Source organism: Heteronotia binoei, chromosome 8 (assembly GCF_032191835.1).
Source record: "Heteronotia binoei isolate CCM8104 ecotype False Entrance Well chromosome 8, APGP_CSIRO_Hbin_v1, whole genome shotgun sequence".
NCBI lineage: Eukaryota > Metazoa > Chordata > Lepidosauria > Squamata > Gekkonidae > Heteronotia > Heteronotia binoei.
The window spans coordinates 84325456-84346530 of NC_083230.1; the positions used below are offsets into that span (position 1 = coordinate 84325456).

Consider the following 21075-nt stretch of genomic DNA (forward strand, 5'->3'; position numbering starts at 1 on the left):
CAAATGTTCTTTTAGTTTGTTACTTTCACTATGAGTTGTTTTTTCTAAACTAAAACCTCCGTATTCAGGTTAAATTGCTGTGTTGGCACTTTGCGATAAATAAGTGGATTTTGGGTTGCAGTTTGGGCACTTGATCTCTAAAAGGTTCGCCATCACAGCTATAGGACCAATAAATGGATTATAGAGTCCAAGGCCTTCACCTGATGTTGCCTCCTAGCACTAAATTTCAGAGGTTTAGTGCCTGTGAATATGGAGGTTCCTTCTACTCCCCATGGCTAGTAGACATTAATGGACCACAAATCTATCTAAACCCATTTCAAAGCCATTCACTGCCAGCAGCCATTGCTACTTCCACTAGCAGTGGAAGTTGAGGAGTTAGGGACTAAAACACACTGGATCTCTATACAAAAAAGCCTACAGGGAAGGGTAAGGCTTAATTTAGTCCTAGGAATCTAACCTTTTGCATCATTTGAAGCTCTTCCTTAAGACACTGGACCTCCTTTTTCAGGTACTGAAGTTCATTCTCTTTTACTCGGAGCAGAACCTGCAGGAAAAAAACAGGAGAAAGAGTCTGAGTGTTTGCCAAGCACACAAATGTTCAGTAGAGTAAAAGGTATTGTGCACTACCTTGGAGAAATGTCAAACGTTAGATTACTTGGGATCTTGTACAACACATTTGTGAAATGCCTTACAGTATGACAAAAAAGGCGGAAATATGTAAGTTTTCATAAATGGGTCAAGTGGTTTCTAATGTTAAAAACTACAGACTGGCTGGAATGCAACCAACCTCAACAAAGCCTTCACACAACTAACTTACAACTGTGTGTGTGTAGAAAATAGCACCATTACAAGCCCACTATTTGAGCGTATCTGCTGCCATCCTCTGAATTCAACACAAATTATGTTGGCTCTACAAAATAATGTATGCAGCAGTACACCAATAGTCAATGAAATCTGGATACAGTGCAAACCTAGCAGATGTAGACTGTAGGATTACATGACTAGAGGTTGGTATTGGGAAACATTTTTTAGACCACACAGGAATTCCCCCCAACAAAAGCTCTTTAGCTTAATCCAGAATTAAAATTTAGACCCACATCCATTTTAGCCTGTGGAAGCCTTAATTTAGGAATGAATGGGTGGGTGGGGGGGGCTTTTATTGGAAGAATACCTGTTTGCTAAGTGAAGAGTAATTTCCTGAAACCAATGCTTTTCAGCATCCTCATGACAAATCAAGTTAAGGCTGTGCATCCCACTCAAATCCTCCTTTTCCAAGCACTGAACTTCAGACTCAGATTTATTAAAGATACATTATTCTGCTTTAAAAAACAAAGAAGATCAAAATGCTAGGCAACAGTTTTGGAGACTTTGCTAGATACCTGATGAAATCACTAATTTTCACTACACTAGTCATTCCTAGAAATGTCAGTGATTAAACAAATACACAAGGAAAAAATGCAACTGATCATAAACAGAGAAAAACATAGGAACAAAGCCATGGGTACAGATGGCAGAATCTAGTACAACCTGGGCTCTGCATACCCATGAATCTGCACACACAGTATACAAGGTGGGTATAGCAGCTTAAGAATTTCTGCTCTTGTCACCTACACACAGTGTACTAGATTCTGGGCCCAACAAAGGATAGAAAGGGAAAGAGGTACACTTAACTGGGTGTTTTGGACCCAAGGGTACCAGCCTGGGAAACAAGCCTATTGCAACAAGCTGATCCATTTGCAAAAACATATTTATCAACCTCTCATGACTCATGAGATTGCATGTATAGGCTGAGGGTGGAGACAGAAGTTTGTACCAGGGCCAGAAATACTACACTTAGACTTTGCAGTCATGCCTCAGAAGATAAGCTCAGAAATTCTGCTGGCTCAATTGGACTTCCAGCACTCAGGGTGAGAGAAGCATCAGTGCTCTGTGTAGTTCTTGCTCCTCTTTACTTGAATTAGCCCTCAAAAAGCCCCAAGAAAATCTATAACCAGCTCGTATCATGCAGAGAGGCTTTTTCTTGGAACAGCATTAGGGTTATTTTGCTTTAAAAGTAGCTACCTAGGTATGTAGTGCACACCTAGCTAACAAAGGGATCCATGCCACAGTAACATCAAGATGCATTGTACATTTATCTCCCCTCATAATCAACTTGGAAACTCGTGGCTTGGAAATGTCGTGGCTTAGCTGTTCACAGGAGCTAGATGGAGCATGAATATCCCACTCTGCAGATGTGCCATTGGTTGCCAATCTGCTACTACACTCAGTTTGCCAATCTGTTACTTCTGACTATCCCATACAAACACCTTCATGGCCTTAGCCCCTCTTATTCGTAAGACCACCTCTCACCCTCTGCTCCGTCATACAAACTTTGCTCAAGTCAGCAGGGGCTTCTGCAGATGCCAACCTGCAAATAGGCAAAAACAACAACTGGCCACACATGTGCTTCCTCTGTTTTGGCTCCTGCATTGTAGAAAAGGCCTGCCTGCGAAGATCCAGAAAGCTCCCACTCTCCTGCCCTTCTGCAAACTATGCAAAACTGAATTATTCAAAAGAGCTCTTCTGTGCACATAATAGGGTTGCAGTGCACAAAATGGTTTTACAAACTTCCTTTGATAAATGATTAAGGACTGTGTTCTGTACTGCTGACCCTTTTCAAACTGCTTTTGTATTCTGCTTTAGTAACTGGTTGCTAATGGTGTTCTGTCATTTTAGTAACTGCCTGCTAGTGGAATTTATTTACCTGTTCATACAAACCCGCTTGTGTTGGATTAGCAAAAGCGTGGTTGAGCTGTTTTAAGGGAAATTTTTTTTTCTGTTTTCAACCCCTTTTCTGCATTTCTAAATTGCTGTGGTGTGCTGTTTAAAATGTCCATAGCGCTTCCTACAATGATGCTTTTTCCCTGCCCCTTTTCACAGTGTGATCTTCTTCAGATGCACTGACTCAAAAATGGTGAAAAGGGCCTGCTATGTTTAGCTTATTTATGTAATTTCTGTACTGCTTCCTGTGTCATGTGAATACTTATGCTATACATCAGTTTTTTTCTGGTGGTTCCAGAGTTTGAAAATCTCAGTGCACTGGCTATTGAATGTCCCAGTTCTGCGCCTGCACTGGCTCACTACATCCAATTCGCCTCAAGTCCCTGTGAGATAGGCAGTCTATAAATAACATAAAAAATGGTAAAGGTAGTCCCCTGTGCAAGCACCAGTCATTTCCAACTCTGGGGTGATGTTGCTTTCACATAAATAAATCCAAATAAATATGGGAAAGCAGTAATGTTTGTGCTCACCTCTAGTTCACAAGTGTTCTTCTCATTGTTGTGTGAATCACATGAGCTCTGAGTTGCGATGAATGCCCGCAACTGCCCAATCTCCTCAGACAAGCGCCTCTGCAACTCCTGGGGATGAGAGGCAGGGAGGATGAGATCTCATTTAGACTGAAAGAAGCACTCTGCATCTTCAACAGCCCGTTTCGTAGAGGCTTCTTCATGCAAGCAATCAAATCCAGCACAAACACAGCAAAGACTTTTCTCTAATTTTTGAATCTATGGCAGGGGTAGGGAACGTTGGCTCTCCAGATGTTTTTTGCCTACAACTCTCATCAGCCCCAGCCAGCACGGTGAATGGCTGAGGTTGATGCGAGCTGTAGGCAAAAAACATCTGGAGAGCCAATGTTCCCTACCCCTGATTTATGAGAATCTGAGTAAAGAGATATTTAGCCATCATCACAAAAGGGTTGCCCCAAAATTCAGATATTGTGACCCCTTCCCCTCTCCACAAACTCACCAGCAGCTGAGTACATAGAAATATTAGGAAAAACTAAGAATCTTTTCACCCTGACCTGGATGGCTGATCACCAAGGAATTCCAAGTTTGCTACACAGAGGCAGGCAATTATCTCTGCAAATAATCTCTGAACGTTTTTTGCCTTGAAAACCCTCCAAGGTCACCATAAATTGGCTGCAATTTGATGGCACTTTCCACCACCCAAAACCTTTTGTGCAGTCTGCAAAGCAGTTTCAAGTCTTTCAACAGCATCCCTTCCTCAAATACCATCCCCTCCTCACTGTTCTATACACCACTCATCTCCTCCATCCAGGGATGCAACAAGCCACTTGCCTGGTTGTGCCGCAGCAGCTCCTTTCCCTCCTGTTGGCAGTGCTGCAGTATTTGCTCCTGCTCTTCTGCCTTTGCTACAAGGTCTCCGATCTCCAGGCACTTCTGGGAATACTGCTCCGAAAGCACCTGCAGCTCCCGCTTTAGAGACTCCACATCAGACCTGCAGCAGAGGTCAGAACACTGCCACCAATAAGGTCCCATTGCAGAGAAACTGTTCACACAGGGCATCTGTCAATCATTCCCCCACTCTTAGGATCTAGGACGAGATGTCTTCTACCCATGGTGTCTCAAGATACTCCTAATATGCTCTTCCCCTGTCCACAGAACTAAGCCACTATTTTTGGAAGAGGGGGAGAGGACTGGGATTGGCCAGGTCTCTGTACCATGATCAAAAGTTAACAAATTTCTTCCACTCCAAGCTTTTGAGTATTGAGAAATTCTGCCGTAATGAAGACAGAGGTAGGTTTGGATATTCTGGTGGGTAGCTCACACAGTTACTGGGGTTGTTAGAAGAGAGGGACAGGACTGCACATCCTTTGATTACTGCATGCTCAGCTACCCTAAGTCAGGGGTTCCCAATCATATTCACCCTTGGAATTTTGAGAATATGGAGTGAGTGCCACAGCAAAAATGACTGCCATGGGGTGTTGGGGTCACAATGTTGGGATGTTAAAAAACCAAGCATCCTCCTACAATGGATGTTTCAGAAATGGGTGATCCCTGAAGACACACCTTTGCTAATGAGATGGGAGGAAATCCAGGACTAGTTATTTTCTTTAGGAAGAGTTTTTTTGAGGAAGAAAGTGGGTGCCAGGAAACTCATTAGCAGGTGCCACATTGAGGAATACTGTCTTTAGCTGAACAGCACAAAGAAAAATAGCATCTTACGAACTCTGTACACGCAGCACTTCTAATAAAACTGACATTTTCTATAGCACTTTGCAGCTTAAGACAGCCATGCAATTGCTCATCACAGTCTCAAAATCCCATCCTTGCTTTTCAGCAATTCTGTGGTCATTCCCTTCAATCTTAATACTCAGATGCTTGGAGAGGAGGCAAGTTGTCACTGCAGAAGAGTTGCTTACTCATGTTGTCGCCGAAGAGCGTCTGAATCTAAGTCACCTTTCTGGAAGCTGCGGGTTCTACCCAGTTCTCTGTTCAGTTCCTCCCTGTGTGCCTTCTTCAGTGCTTCAATTGCTACAGCAAAGCAGGAAGGGGGGAGGGAATAGAAGAGAAACATGATCAGGGATATGTGGTGAAATAACTGGATTTTAAAAAATGACTTCTATTAATGGGAGAATATCAGCTGCTACTGTTCTACACTCCGTAAGCTATACTTTGCAATGCTGCCAAGATTCTCCAGCCAAAGCAGACAGGAGAGTCTTCTAAAGACCAGTATTGGGCTGAAGCCCACAGCCAGCCAGCAGTTTTTACCTGCAGCTGTGGCTGCTGCCTCTTCTGCCAGAAGCCGTTCCTTCTCTAGGTGAAGCCGCTCCATCTCCCGCTGATGGTGCCGCTGCAGTTCCATCATGACCTGCCGGTGGGAAGCCTCCATTTCTGCCAAACTGCGCTCACACGCATCCTGCCAGGTAAGTGGAATGACAAGGGGGGGGGGGATGTAAGAGAATTTTTTAAAAAAGCAATTGGCAGTCTGATTGTTAGGCAGAGGGAACCACATTCACACCAAGGCAATCTAAGCTATGAAGACCTCTCAGCTGCTCTGGCAGAAAGTGGAATATCTGCTGGCAAGGCACAGAGAAGCCAAGCCTTTCTTCCCTCATGTATTCTAGTTGACTTCTAGTTGACTGGACAAAAATCAGCATAGTTACAAGGAAACATTAACATAAAACCTCAGTACTCTTCCCTAAAGTTAGCTGCATGTCTTATGAATACATACAGTAAACTAATCACAAGCACAAACTGTCTACTTTCATGGATGTATCTCTGTTCACCATGTGGGGGCATATGAAGAACAAGTAATATTACGTCTTAGCATTCTAAAAAAACCCAAAGACTATTTTGTTAGGACTTATTCAGGACTCTGCAGTAATGGAACTAAGGAGTGTAGTTATTATAGCAGCAAAATGTAAAATGTTAATAGCAAGAAACTGGAAATCTGCTGAAAGTTTGAATATTCAAAGTTGGAAAACGAAAGCTAGGCAAAAAGCTAAACTACCTACGTTCAGACAGAGGGAACATCATAAATATAGAAGATGGCAAAAACATTTTATAATAGGTTTCAAGCGCTTTAATTATGCTTTGCACCAAATACTAATGCATTTTGTTAGTTCTTTCCTTTTTTCTGTGTGTGCTTTAACATTTGTTTTAAAACATTACATTAATAATCAGAAAAAGGATATAATAAGAAAACTGGTTTCTCAACACATTAAGGCTACAGTTCTAAGTTATAAAAATATATATACCTTATGAGGATGTTGTAAACCCATTAGCTACAAGAGTTCTGCTATGGATATTTTTTGCTATACCCCTACACATATTTGCAATTTTTTGTCTAAATTTTTATCTATTTGGTATATAAAACAGTATACGCTGAATTGTCTTACAAGACTCTCAGAAGCATAAACCCCATTTTCAGGCTTCACCTTTAGTAGACAGATGAAGACTTCTTGGTATAGGAAACCCTCCAACATGTTGCAATATCAGAATGTGAATGTCTCATTAAACTGGGAGTTGTTTATTCCTCAGTAACTGGAATTCAAATCCAGGATTAAATGGCGATTTCAAATCCTGATTGATGTAGAAGAGGGGAAAAAACCCTCAAATTTTGTTTCAGTGCCCAGATTTAGAAAGCACAGAAAACTAGAAGTCTTCCTTAACCACAAATTCTTCATTCATGGCTCTGTGTAAAGGGAAGGCTGGTTGATAGATATAAGCACCCAAACAAACCATGTTCATGCTCATCCGAATGCAGCTTTAAATTTGAAATCTTGACGGGACAAAATGGAGACAACCATAAAGTGAAATATTTATAAAAAAATGAAAGCTAGCACACTGGGCAATGCTGACTATATCTTCTTTTGTGTTGTGGGGCCCAGGGTGTCTATCTGAGCAGCTGTCATTTCTAGCTTAGAGAATTATTCTCTAACTTCATATATATTTTATCAAACTTCTTATTTATCAGCAGGCGCTTGTCTGGAACAATTAGACAGCTTAACACAGGGGTGTCAAACATGTGGTCTGGGAGTCAAATCAGGCTCCCAAGCAACTGGCTGTCAACTGCTTCCTTCTCCTTCTCTCTCTTGCTTCCTTCTGCATCACAGCTTGCTTTGCCAGGCTTGCACAATCACATAGGAGCTACAGAGCAAAGAGAGCTACTGGCTGAGTCTCCTCCCTAGGGGAGCTTGCTTTGACAGGCTCTCTCAATTGCACAGCATAACTACTGAGCCAAGCCTCTCTTCCTTCTATTGGCTGAGGCACCTCCCTCTCCTGGTCCCCAGGGGAAGAAAGGAAAGAGCCAGAGCTTCCTTTGCTCAATTCCCTGGATCCCATGGGAGAGATACAAAGAAAGTGTCTTTAATACCATTGAGTGCTAATGTTTTAAGCATGTTTTATTTTATTTGTTTAAAATCTTTAATTGTGTTTGTCTGTGTCCTTTATAAGGCTTATATCTCTGCTACCTGGCATTACATTTTAAGACACACATGGCATGGCTCGACAAGGTCTCATTTATGTCAGATCTGGCCCTCATAACAAATGAGTTCAACACCCCTAGCTTAGCATATACATTTCCAACTTAGGCCATCTAGGATAAAGGATAATGAAAAGCTTTCACTGGTTAACTATGTGGCTGCACACGCATGATTCACTTGCTTCACAGCTGAGAACAAAAGATGCTCTTTGCATTTGTTTGGTTACTAGACCTTGGCTCCCAGGAAGACTGTCACCATTAGAAAACCCCACCAGTCCTTAAAGCGACATAGTTCTACAGTGCTGGCTCAAAACTGCAGCTCTGCATTCTGGGATATTCAGTCCTGACAATACTGCATTTCAAGCTCAAAGAAAGACAGCTTTCAGTTCATGAATGGCAAACTCTGATCCAAAACCATTTGTTGCCTGGGGAAACAAGTGCATGTCTCAGCCATTTATCTAAAGTTCCTTAGTCCTCAAGCATGCATCAGGGACTTTTAACCAATAACCTTCTGGCACAGCTAGAGCCAGACCATGTCTCTTCACAACCGTCAGTTATTGCCCCAACCCCTCTGACATGCAGAGGGCTGGGCAGGTAAATTCTTTTGAGGTTAATGTTTTTTTTTAAAGTGATATCTTCACAGGCAGTGTTCCCTCTAACCTGAGTTAGTGTGAGCTAGTTCACAATTATTTAGCCTCTAGCTCACACATTTTTGTCTCAGCTCAGGAAAAATGGCCTTAGAGCAAACTAATTTATGCAGTAGCTTACAATTTTAATGCCAGTAGCTCACAAAGTAGAATTTTTGCTCACAAGACATTGTTCACAGATATACTAGCAGGTAGGTAGCACACAGTGGTAAAGCTGCAGTAATGCAGTCGGAGCCCCCTGCTCATGACCTGAGTTCGATCCCAGTGGAAGCTGGTTCAGGTAGCCGGGTCCAGGTTGACTCAGCCTTCCATCCTTCCGAGGTCGGTAAATTGAGTACCCAGTTTGCAGGGGGGAAAGTGTAGATGACTGGGGAAGGCAATGGCAAACCACCTCGTAAAAAGTCTGCCATGAAAACGTTGTGAAAGCAAAGTCACCCCAGAGTCAAAAACGACTGGTGCTTGCACAGGGGACTACTTTTACCTTTTTAGGTAGGCAGAACAGTCACGCAACACAACCATCTATTTGATCACAATCCCTGATAAAAGTGCAGTGGTTTCCACAGAAAAAGGAAAGAGGGAAGACAAACTCTTGCCAGCAATATACACTTCAGGGCTACTGATGTGAAGTGCATACTGATCCATGGACAGTCGTCCTCCCAGGAATTAGCCACCCAACTACATCCAAAAGGAAGACAAAGAAATTTAGAGGCTGAATAGCAGAGTGGCTGTGAAAAAAACCACACAAAACCTGGACAGGTTTCACAAGGGGTGAAATTGCTCAACAAGTGTTTCACAGCCAGGCAAAATTGCCATCCTGGCCACTGGGTCACTGCTCACATATCTGCTCATGCAGTTCCTGAAGGGGCTGAATGCTTGACCATACAAATGGGTAGGAGCTGGCTAACAATTCAAAGCTCATTGCAAACTGTAATTTCAATCTGCCAGGACACACAGTCAGTATACACACAAACCTCACGTCTGAAAACACACAAGCCTCACGTCTGTGGATTCTGTTTTATATACAATATTTCTATTTAAGACAAAACAAAGGAGGAGCAAACTGCAGACGAAGGATTCAAAGAAGCAGCAGTCTGAACCTGGGCACATCCCATCCACTCCGAAGCATTACATCCTAGAAGGGACATTCCACCAACCTAGATGACCCCTGACTTCAAGAAAGCTTTTACTCAGCCATATCTGCTCTGGAAACGTAACCTTTGATTACTCATAGTGCCAAGTGTGCTCCAGCATTACAAGATGCATTAATAGCCTACAATAAGACTAAAAGTGATGCATAAACATGGCTGAATTTTTCTCTGTGATCCTTTTCAAAGCCAACAGGGTTCACCATAGTTTGGGGAGACGCTTGCATCTGGTTGCTCTATAATTAACATTGATTACAGCAGGGCCCAATTGCAGTTGCCATAGCAGCAGTAATCTATGAAGCGCAAGCAAAGGCGGGGAGGGGGGTGGGGAGTGATCCCTGGTTGTCATCAGTCTTCCCTTATTGAGCAGAGGACTGGGGAGGGGAGAGAGAGAGAAATGAAGGCAGAATGCCACTCTTGGTTATGCCCTTACCTGAGAGATATAGCCTCGGGGCGTGTGCCCATCTGTGTGAGATTTGGCCTTGCTCTGGGCACACAAGGTCTCTAGCTGTGATTTCAGGGCCTGGACCTGTGTCAGGTAAGGGAAAAAGAAGAGAGATCTAGCCACTGTGAAGCAAAAAGGCATTGATTTTAAAATCGAAATGTTACAGCTGAGCATGATAGAACAAAGCAGGGTTGTTTGAAGGGGAATGTGGGCTTCTAAGGCCACAATGACAAACTGAACAGTGAGTGGGACAGCAGTTCAAAACACAATCACTTCAGTCCTTAGTCCTACAACTTACACACTATTTACACTGTGGACTGGCTTGGTTCAAGAATTATAGTCACGCACGGTCAACAAAAATACCCCATATGGTAGTGGCACTTCATGAGGGGGTAGAGGCAAGACATTTTTACAGCCACTCAGCTCAAATACATCTCAACGTGGACAGAGTAGTGAAAGCATTTCCGCTTTCAAGAACTGACAGTTTTCAAATTCCCCCCTTGGAAGTTCTGCCATATCCATGTAGTTTCCATGAAGTGAGCAACAAAGATCTTGGAAGTGTAGAATAAACAAGTATATACTCTTTTGCTCCTGTGAATGTGACATGGACAGGGAAGTACCAGCTCTTTTCTGCCCCAGGGAACACTGATGTTTACTGGCTACCTCATAAGAGTTGTGTAACTTAAAAACATAGCACACAAAGAACACAGAATCCGCCCCTCTCCTTGCACCCCAGCCTAACTTCACCACAAGGCGATACATCACAAACTGCTAGGCTTCAAATACATGCTTTGAATGATTGTATGAGCACCTCTTCCTAAAGGCCGAAACAGAGAGAAGAAGTAGCCATAAGCTTAGCTGCTAACTTTACCTCTTTCTCCAGGGCCTCACTGGTGTCTTCGTGGCTCCCTTTGCCCTGGTTCAGCAGGGCCATCAGGGGGACTCGCTTGGACTCTTTGAAGGGCAGGCGCTCCAGCTCCTGCCATTTCTTCTCAATCTCTTCACTCAGCCGACTCCTCTGGGCCTCTGAAAGGGGGGCCCCTAGAGGTTCCTGGCCACCTGCCTTCTGAGAGGCATCCCCTGCTGGGCCATCAGTCTGCAAGACCCCGCTGGCAGGAGCCTCAAACCACTTCCGCCTTTCCTCTGAACGAAGGGCCAGGTCCCGCTCCAGCTCCTCACGCTTGGCGTCAGAGGCTCTTGTGCTCCCTCTTGTCCGTTGCGGGGAGCCCTGATTTAAAGGCCCATGCTGCAAGGGGGACAGCTCAACGTAGTCAAAAGCGTGGCGCTGCCCGTCTGCTTTCCTGCTGGCGCCCCTGGGTATGACTTCAGGCCCCGTGCCTGACCGCTGCTCTTCTGACCTCAAGGAGCTCTTCTGGGATCCGTAGCTGCGGAAGGAGTTTTCTTTGTTGCAGTCAGATAGCCTGGAATCAGAGTGAGGCCAAAGAGGGCTTACAGGTGGGAATAGCATAGGCAGGTATTGTGAAAGTCCAGACACATTCTATCAAGCCCAAGGTAGAGTCACACCCCATGCTCTTTTGAGTCCTGGGAAACACCCAAGCACAACCCAGCCCTGTTACACCATACAAGAGCAATGCAACAAGAAGGATTTCAAGAGGGCAGAAAAACTCAAGCATTGGAACTGTGGCCCCATACTCATGTTGTGCTCTGCAATGAGACATTTGGGATGAAAAAGGTCACAGCAAGATGTTCTTGAGAATTCTTCCCCCTTTTATGGGATGCGGGGAAGTGTCCAGGATGAAATGGTTTGGGGATTCCATATTCCTAATTTCTGCCACTGAGAATGGCCAGAACCAGGGAAAGTATGGCATACTGTGTCAATGGCACCCAATTTGAGTTTCCTTTCAGATGGTCTGGCCCACATTCAGGGACAAAGAAATCACTAGATTTAGGATCAGACAGGAATTTCCTCTCCGGTCAGATTAGCATTAATCCTGGCTTCTGTGGCCTGAAGTATGGCTTTCTTGTATTAGCTATTTGAAATCAATTTAATAAAAATATTAAAATAAATTTACTTTATAAAGGCCTTTTTTAAACAGTTCATTTTCTCTCCATTTGCAACACACAGATCTCTCATTTATTTTGACCTGGAAAGGTAGGAAATAGACACTCATGAGTTCCAACAATGGACTTTTATCTTTCATCTTCCTGAATGCCCATACTGTGACCCAAGCCCACAAGTACTACAATTCTAGCAGAGGTTTCTTCTCTTGAATTTAGTTTGAGTCAAGCATGAAATATGGTGGAATTAGCAATCATTCTCTGTTCTACCCCTACATAGAATCCTATGGTTATTACCATAGCTACACAGCTGTCAAAGGACCCCGACTGTAACACTAGGGAGGATCAGACCCTTCCTATTGGAACTAAAAACACTGGAGGGTACAGCGGCACCACACTTACGACACATGGGCAGTGTCTGTTGCATGTTGTAGTGCTGCTATATTGTCCTGTTTGCCATTCTGAAATGCTGTTGGTTTCAATTCAATTTCATTGCTGTAAACGGGATTGTTGAATTTTTGTTAGCTGCCTTGGGAGCTTATGACAGGCCCTTGCATGTGTTATACAATAAACACTCCTTTTTCATTTTTGTGTGTTGCATCAAGAGGCAATTAACTGAAAGTGTGCCCCTCAGACATGGTGAGCAGTTTTACTAGTTTGATAATGGAGACAGTGTATCTTCCTGAATGCAAACTATTGTAGATATTAACTGCAGAGCTTCACAGAGCTGCTGGAAGGGACAGATGACTTGCATAGAGGTAAAACTGAAATTTCCGAATGGTCAATGTGATAGCCCCATACAAAATCTAAAAAAAAATTGTTCAAAGACTTATCAGGAAGGCAGAAGGAGAAACGGTTGCAAGTTCAGAGAAACAGGAAAATGTGCCTGGAGCACATACTTTGTGACGTCTGGAACACTGGCAGGACGTATACTTTTCCTCAGTGCCTCTATCCAATTCCGTCGGATCCCTGATGTCATTGCAGACAATGTGAAAACACCATCTTTAGTCTGAAAGGCAAACATCAAACATGGCATAACCACCCTCTTATTTCATTCAGACATGTACACTACAGCCAATACTTGAAAAGAGATCTGACAAGAAATATAAATGAACTTACCGGTATTTTATGGAAGCACACAAGTATATCGGGAAAACATCTGCTTTTCATACAGGCAATAACAAGTTTAACCTGACTGTCCCAGGCAACATTTTGAATTAAAATCCTATTTAACGTAGCTAGTGTCACACTAAAAACCACGTACAAGAAGCATTATCTTGTGTTAAATCAAAGTTCAGTCTCAATGAACTTAAACTTCTGTCTAACATTAAGTTCTTCTTGTAACCCAAATAAAGAACATCTACATCATGACTAAAGGGGCTCACATTAATTATGGTGGAGAAGAAAAACGAACCCTAACAGGGTCTTTATAGAATCTGCTCTGATCATTGCCTTTTAGGAATAAAGATTCATGACAACATGGTTGCCATGTTGCTTGGCCTTTCCACTTGAACAAAAACCAGACAATTGTTATTTTACTAAAACCATGTACAGCCTGCCTCTGTACTTAAGAGTCCATGTGGCTAGGAAATGGAAAACAAGCAGTTTTCTCTATCTTATTATACATTCTTTCCTTAACAGAATGGCTTTCAAGAAGTCAGACCAAACATCCTTAGCAATGCAGTTCTTACAGTTCTTTTTACCAACATGTGCTATCTTTATGAGAAAATTCTTCATTATTTTCATTCTTCAGTAGAGGAACAGAGAACAAGATATTGAGCAACCATGAAAAATCTGACCCAAGATCTCCTGGAACCAAATTAAGCTATTTCTTTACTGAACTTCACTTTCTACCTGTAAACTGTACCTGAGTTTTACAGATTTTTATTTCAAAACAAAAGCTTTATTGGAGTTTCATGAAAAAGTTCAAATATACAGACGTACAAGTATACAGGTAAAAGGCAAAAGTGAGTCAGCATAATGCAAGAAAACCATCACACCGCAGTAGAAAAACAAATAAACAAATAATTTTTTAAAAATGGATTAAGCCAAAATCAATGCAGAGCCAAAAGACTAAAATGACTTTCAAATGATATAGACCGAGGCTGTCAATTACCAATAAGTTCTGATTGTAAAAAAGGTACAGATATACACCCACCCTTCTGCCTCTTCCCCTTGCAGTTCAACAAAAGTGAAATGTAACTCAATGAGTGAGCAAAGGTGAGCAGCAGTACTGGCAGAAGCCATTAGTGCCCCCCAAATAGTAAATGCACTTTTTTTTTTAATTGTCTTGAATGAATTTTTCTTTTGTGGAGGAAGAACTATGTAGACAAGCTAATGCCATGGAAGAGTATCCACATCTTCCCATGGGAAGCTTACAATTCTATGCTATACACATCTGTATATATCCCACTATTACTTTTGGAAATGTGCTGATGTATGTAGATTAATTTTATCGCCTTGCCTGGAAATGCCACTTATAGTGTAGCAAGACTTGGTCAGAGCTATTTTGCAAAGCGTCATAGGTCAGTTGGCTGTTTAGTTAGTGCACTCACATGTATCTGGAAGCCGTAGTTCCGCTGCACTGCATATTCTGTCACGTCAGTGCAGGAGCGAAGGTCAATCTCTCCATCCAGATCATCTGCCTGAAAGGACCTCCAGACCATCAGTTTAAGCCAGACACCTACCAAAGCACAGCTATAATCTCTTTGGTTATCTGCCTCCTTCCCATCTGCCTTTTCTCTTTATAGTCAGCATCAGCCTCTCTCAATTTCCTGGACCACTTTCCCCAAGTGCTGCAGTCCTCACTCTATCAACTCTCCTTCCTCAATACAGAGATAACCAAGTGGTGTAGCTTCCATGGTCCCCAACTCCCCTTGTGCTCAGAAGAAAGCTAAGGTAATGTTTGAAGTTCTTCCCCTAAGTGTTTCATATGTACTTCTGAGTAGTAGCCAAACTGACCCAAAGCAGGAAAGGACATGAGGGTTGGGATGCCTTCTTACCTCCTCAGCATTGGAGTCCCTGTAATATTTCAGGCTTGAATCTGTCAGTACAAACCAGTGCTTCTTCCACTGCAGACAGGACCATCAGGGAGGGGACCGGGAAGGGCAAGACAAGAGGAAAGAGCTAGGTTAAAGGGACCAAGGAAGAGCACAGTCCTGACCAGCTTCTCATGCTCGCACTCAACTCTCAGCCTCTTAGCTGTCTACCCCATCTTCCTCAAGAGGCATCTCCCTCCCCGTGTTTATTTAGTGAGACATAGGCAGGAAACATGCAAGAGAGATTGCAGAATACACAAAAGCATGCTAGGCAAAAAAAAAAAGCAGTTGTTAATAAGCATTCTATTCTTATGAATGAATCCTTCCCAAGATCTCAGCTATGCATCCATCTCATTCCATTCAGACGGGCATTCCAAGATTGCTCTAGAAAGCTTCCTTTTGCTGTGTACTTTTCTTATTTGTAAACCCAGAGAGATTTTCATCCACATTGCACGAGCAGCAGCTTGCGAGAAGCAGCGCAACCGACCAGAAAGGGAATTCAAAAGCAGCTCCTGGGCCTGCTTCTTCAACAAGGGTTGCTGAAAAAGGGGTGAGGGAAAGCCCACGGTTATAAGCAATGACAACTGGGGGGGAGGAAGATCCCTTTCTGATCTTCGCAGCCTTACCTCTCCTGGCTCATCCAGTATGGACATCCATCCCTTTTTGAAATTGAGAAGATCTGGCTGGAAAGAGAGAAAAGAGTGCACAGTCGTTTAATAAAAGGGGCTGGAAGAATAATCAGAGTTGGAAGGGGCCATACAGGCCATCTAGTCCAACTGCTGGCTCAGTGCAGTCTAAAGCATCTCTGACAAGTGTTCTCGACTTATCCAGATTCAAATATAAATGAGGTCTACCCAAACTGAAAAACAGAGCACCAAAAAAAGGATACACACCATCAAAAACACTCCAGTACTGAACTTCCTTCTGCTCCTACCATACTTCCTTCTGCTCCTACTTCATCTACCATACTTTTACCATACCCTTCCTCCAAAAAACAAAGTAGCTCTCCCCTCTTCCATTTTATCCTCACAAAAGTGCCATGAGGTAGGTTAGACTGAGACAGTTATGCCCAAGATCTCTCAGAGTGCATCATGGCCAAGTAGGGATTTGAACCTGGGTCCTACTGAGCTTAGACGCACACTCTAACCATTAGACACTGACTTTCAGTACCAGAGACCAAGGGAAGTAGTGTCCCAAGCTTGGTGTCTCAGTACTCTTCTCCAAAGTTCTACAGGAAAGTGTTGACTAGGTCTGGCTTAATACGGCTCCAGACTATTACAGTTTAGTATTCCAGGTTCTCCTTTTGTTTGGGAAAGGGAAGGCACAGCAACTCCCAGCTGACAGAAGGCCTTCTGCTGGTTGTTAAGTGATGTTGCTTTGATAGCTTTTTCCTTTAATGTTACTGGGTTTTGGTACTAACATTTTATTGGATCACAAGTTTATTAAATGAGCAGGCCAAAAGAGTCGGTGTGTCCACCCCAACCAACCTAGTCAAGAATGGCAAGGATTTAAAAAACAAAGATTCTGACATAACACCAAGAAAGCCTCCTCAAAGCAAGGGGATGGACTGGAGAATAGATATATGGATAGTCACTCTACTCCAGTATTCCATTTTGTGCATGCCCTTTGATATACTCCTTTGCAGTCTGCTGCATTGTGCTGAGGACGGTCAACAACCTTATCCCTGTCCCACAGATTGTGTTGAGAAAGATAAGGGATCTGCTCAAGGCTATTTGGTAAATCTGTACCAGAAGAGAGATTTTAAACACAGGCATACATTCAAAGTTTTAACCCCCACTCCAGACTCCTGTTTTGCATCAAGTATTTGTAACAATTATCTAGAAGGATTCCTGGTTTAATTAGATGACAAGACAGTTCAGGGACAAAAAATGCCAGGGACAAGTGACTTCAGAGGATAAATTTAAGTTACATGCTTATTAGAGACTTTAAGAAACATTCCAAAAGACAGCAAGAACAACTGAAATTCTCAGTTAAGACTGGCACTACTTGGCAGCAATGAATCTCCCTTGTTCTCCCAGCATCTAAAAAAAAAAAATATGCTAATCCAATTCTATCCATTGCACTTCTTAAAAGGTGTGTTTATCAACACTCAACTCCAATTACAAGAAACAAGCACAACAGGTGTCAAGTTCCATGTCCATGCAGAGATGAGCAAATGCATTAAAATTACTTGCTCACAGCTACAGGACTGAAAATAATCTTTAAAAAGTACGGAGCTCTGCTAGTCACACACATCTTGGCTCCCCCACCCACCCCTGGCACAGCACTTGTGTGTCAACATGAACAGGGTGGATACCATGCTAACTCACCCAAAGGGGTAATGCCACACACGTTCACTTGACGGCTGCACCCCAACCAGTTTTGCCTCCCAATTCAGAACTGGAAACCACAGAACAGCTGACATGGTGAAGCAACAGAGATACCTTTCTACAAGTAAGACACGGCTGATTCTTCCACCTTCCAGCCATCGGAGACAGGGGGAAAAACCAGAAAGCAATGAAATATATGCAGACATTATATGTGACACGGAGAATGTAAGGAACAAAAAGGACCAGAAACAGCATTTTCTAATTGCTTCCCTTCATAAGCAAAATGTGTGTGCACGCTTTCAATTCCCTTTTCTCTACTCTACACACAAATGTGCCACCTTTTTGTCTTTCTATGTCAATACAGCTCTATATTTCTTACACCGACAGCAATACTGCCCCTGCTTCCCAGCCCAGGATTGCCTTCTTTTCCTACACTTTAACTTCCTTCCCTGTCACTGGCAGAAGTTTCTCATGCTCAGCTCCATTCCCAGAAGAACAGCAAAGTTACACTTGTAGCTAAAAAAAAATCAGCATCTCACATGGACTGGGCATGCTGTTATGAATGTCTGTAAACGAAGACTTAAAATTCCTGGCATGCTACAGTCCGGAAGGAAGTTCACCTCCTACTGGACTGCAGTAGAGAGGCAGCATTACTTTCCAGAAGAACCAATTACCCGGAAACTTCTAGAGAGCATTTAGGGGAAGGACTGGGTTACGTGACGGAGTTATACTAGCTCAGTGCTGCTCCAACCCCCAACACTTCTCCCCTCCACCACAACACTTAACACTGCAGGAGAGAAACAGAAAGATGCAAGCAAGACCACGTCTGTACCGGAGACCCGTCGGTATCAAGATGTCCATTCATGAGAAATCTCTCCAATGGGGTCAGATGCCACATATTCCCGCCAAGAACAGGACAGTAGTGGGAGCTGCTCTACACCTGGATGAGTCTTCAGTCTTTTCCCTGAGCTTCCAAAAATGCATCCACCAGGTGCTGGGTAGTTCCGTAAACCCAGCTCCCACGCAGCCCAGCTATGTGAAACTTTCCCTTCCTTTCATCTCCTAGGGCTCAGCTCTTGGGTTACACCCAAGGTTACAGCAGACTGCAGAGCAGAAGTCCTGGCCCGCCCCAAACATTACAACCTGATTGGATAAAGGGAAGTGCCACCTGTTGTTGCAGCTGCAAGTCCCAGCCTATTGCAGAGCTACTTGGTTGGGGTATCCGATTGCAGGGACTGGATGTCAACAGGAAGGGGGAAAAAGAAAACCCACATGGAAACTAGAGCTAGGTGACCCAGGCTTCCTCTCTCCTCACCTCCAGCGCTGCCAAATGATTGGGAGGGAGGGGAAAATGGGACGATAAGTCAACAGTTAGGATTCTGCAAAAAGGCTGTCCACTCAGTTTGTTTTCCCTCACTTTTTCTCCTTCTCCAAACACCAACTCTCCCCCCTCCATGTAAATAAATATATATATATGCCAGCACTTGTGGCTTCCATTGCAAAGGCAATGAAATCCCATGGTCCAAAAACAGGCAGAGAAGGGGGGGGGCACTGCAGAAACAAGCAGCCATTAAAACTGAGGGGGAAATCCTATACAAAAATATGTGGGGAGACTATAATTTGTTGTGACATGTATTTCATAGATCACCGTGTTCTTGAGGTATATCTGTCTGCGGTGGCACGTATTCATAGCTCACGCTGATCTTGAGATACATTAAATGGATTAAAGTGGTGGTAGAAACAGCTGCCTGCCCAGAAACTGGGTTCAGAAAACATTAAAACTACTTAGTAAACCCAGTATTTGAGTTCTTGCTGTATCATGGCTCTCTCAAAAACAGGCTAAGCAGGTATTCAGACCTGAAATGTAGAACTGTATTTTGAATACACAAAGACCCCCATCTTTATCTCAGTCTTCAAATAGTAAGTTTGTAACATACCATGGTCAAATTAAATCAAAGGCCTCAATCCATTTAGCCAAGACAAATAACCAGAAGCCAAGGAGTACATTCTGACAACTGGGCTAAATTTGACACATACACCATCTAAACATTAGCTGCAGCATGAATGCTGAACATTTGTTGGAAGGCAGAAGAGCCATAATCTCTTAAATCAAGCATGAAGAAACACGGTCAACAGATCTTGATTTAGGGGTCCAATGCCTCTATTTGGAATAACTTTTAAAAAGCAGTCAGTATATAGAAGAAGAAGATGATATTGGATTTATATCCCGCCCTCCACTCCGAAGAGTCTCAGAGCGGCTCACAAACTCCTTTACCTTCCTCCCCCACAACAGACACCCTGTGAGGTGGGTGGGGCTGGAGAGGGCTCTCACAGCAGCTGCCCTTTCAAGGACAACCTCTGCCAGAGCTATGGCTGACCCAAGGCCATTCCAGCAGGTGCAAGTGGAGGAGTGGGGAATCAAACCCGGTTCTCCCAGATAAGAATCCGCACACTTAACCACTACACCAAACTGGCTCTCTAGCAAGATAGTGGGCTCCCACACATCATCCGTAATAGGAACGGATTAACTTGATAGATGTTTACAACTCTCTCTCGGCTTGACTTCGCGAACGAAGATTTAAGAAGGGTGCAGTAGTCCACGTCTGCTGCAGGCTCGCTGGTGGCTGACAAGACCAATGCGGGACAGGCAGATCCGGCCACAGTGGCTGCAGGGAAAAGTCTGATTTGGGGTTGGTGTTGTAGCAGTGCGATTCTTCCAGTGGCATCTTCCACCTGCCGTTTCGCCCCTTGCCCATCGCTGCAGGACTTGGTGTGTTGTGGGTTGTGGATGTGGATATGCCCTTCAGGCCTGCGCAGAGGAATTTTTAGGTGAGGCACAGTGTGCGCAGTACTGGCTCCACCCTTTCACCTTGGGGTCATCTGCCATGGCCCAGTAAGCCGGGACGCCGGCAGCGAGTCCTCCAGGTGGTAGGTGTTACATTAACGAGCTCTATCTGCCCGGGGTTTGATATTAGAGTTTTCCTTCTCTTGGCTGACGAGGTTGGTGAGCCCAGCCTGCCCATCCGGTTATACCGCCGGACATTCGGTCGCACCATGACGTGGCAAACTCTGTGAGAAACGGGGGGGGGGGGGGGACCAGCGAGAAGGTGTTGCCACGGATGCAGTAATGCAGGAGAGGCCATTGCAGTGACCATCTGCCAGGCATAGCCGGACAGTGACCACACGGCGTTCACTACACCGGGAAGGAGAGGCTATGTATTGCGCATACACTTTCCCTGGGGGGGCAGGATACCCAAGAGGGAGCCCACCCCTCCCCCCCCCTGTTTACAACTAGAGCTGCAACTAAGTATGCATTCCCATGATCACCGTTTACACCCCATTATTCTCTTCGTGATTCTGAATTAAGCTAATGAAATTACAGTGCTCTCCAAGCAAGCCACCAAGTTCGGAACTTCTCTAAAGGCTTCTGATTGGTTTTAATACATTTGCAGGAATGAAAGCTGTTTTGGGATTACCCAAACAGTACATGTTTAAACAAAACATGTTTAGCACATCAGAAGTGGCCAAGCATCACCGACCAAGCATTGTACAGTTTTCTGTTCCTGTTTTCTGGAAGCCTCTAATGTCCACTTCCTAGAAAAAGTCTGGAGGAGTTTTCAAGAAAATCTCTAGGTACATAGAAGGCTACGGAAGTATGAGCAATAAACAACAAGAACGTGTAAT

At 43.8% G+C, this 21075-nt stretch overlaps 1 protein-coding gene across 1 annotated transcript in view; it reads right to left on the minus strand.

Moving 5' to 3' along the window:
* The window catches only part of TRIOBP (TRIO and F-actin binding protein), a 67361-nt gene that overhangs the window by 3723 nt on the left and 42563 nt on the right, over window positions 1-21075 (minus strand). The window contains exons 10-20 of the mRNA XM_060245483.1: window positions 15688-15744; window positions 15026-15094; window positions 14579-14668; window positions 12923-13032; window positions 10876-11425; window positions 9993-10088; window positions 5553-5700; window positions 5204-5315; window positions 4119-4278; window positions 3291-3398; window positions 458-544 (exon numbers count right to left, since the gene is read on the minus strand). Coding sequence (XP_060101466.1) covers window positions 458-544; window positions 3291-3398; window positions 4119-4278; window positions 5204-5315; window positions 5553-5700; window positions 9993-10088; window positions 10876-11425; window positions 12923-13032; window positions 14579-14668; window positions 15026-15094; window positions 15688-15744 — 1587 coding nt within the window. The remainder of the gene's footprint in view (window positions 1-457; window positions 545-3290; window positions 3399-4118; window positions 4279-5203; window positions 5316-5552; window positions 5701-9992; window positions 10089-10875; window positions 11426-12922; window positions 13033-14578; window positions 14669-15025; window positions 15095-15687; window positions 15745-21075) is intronic.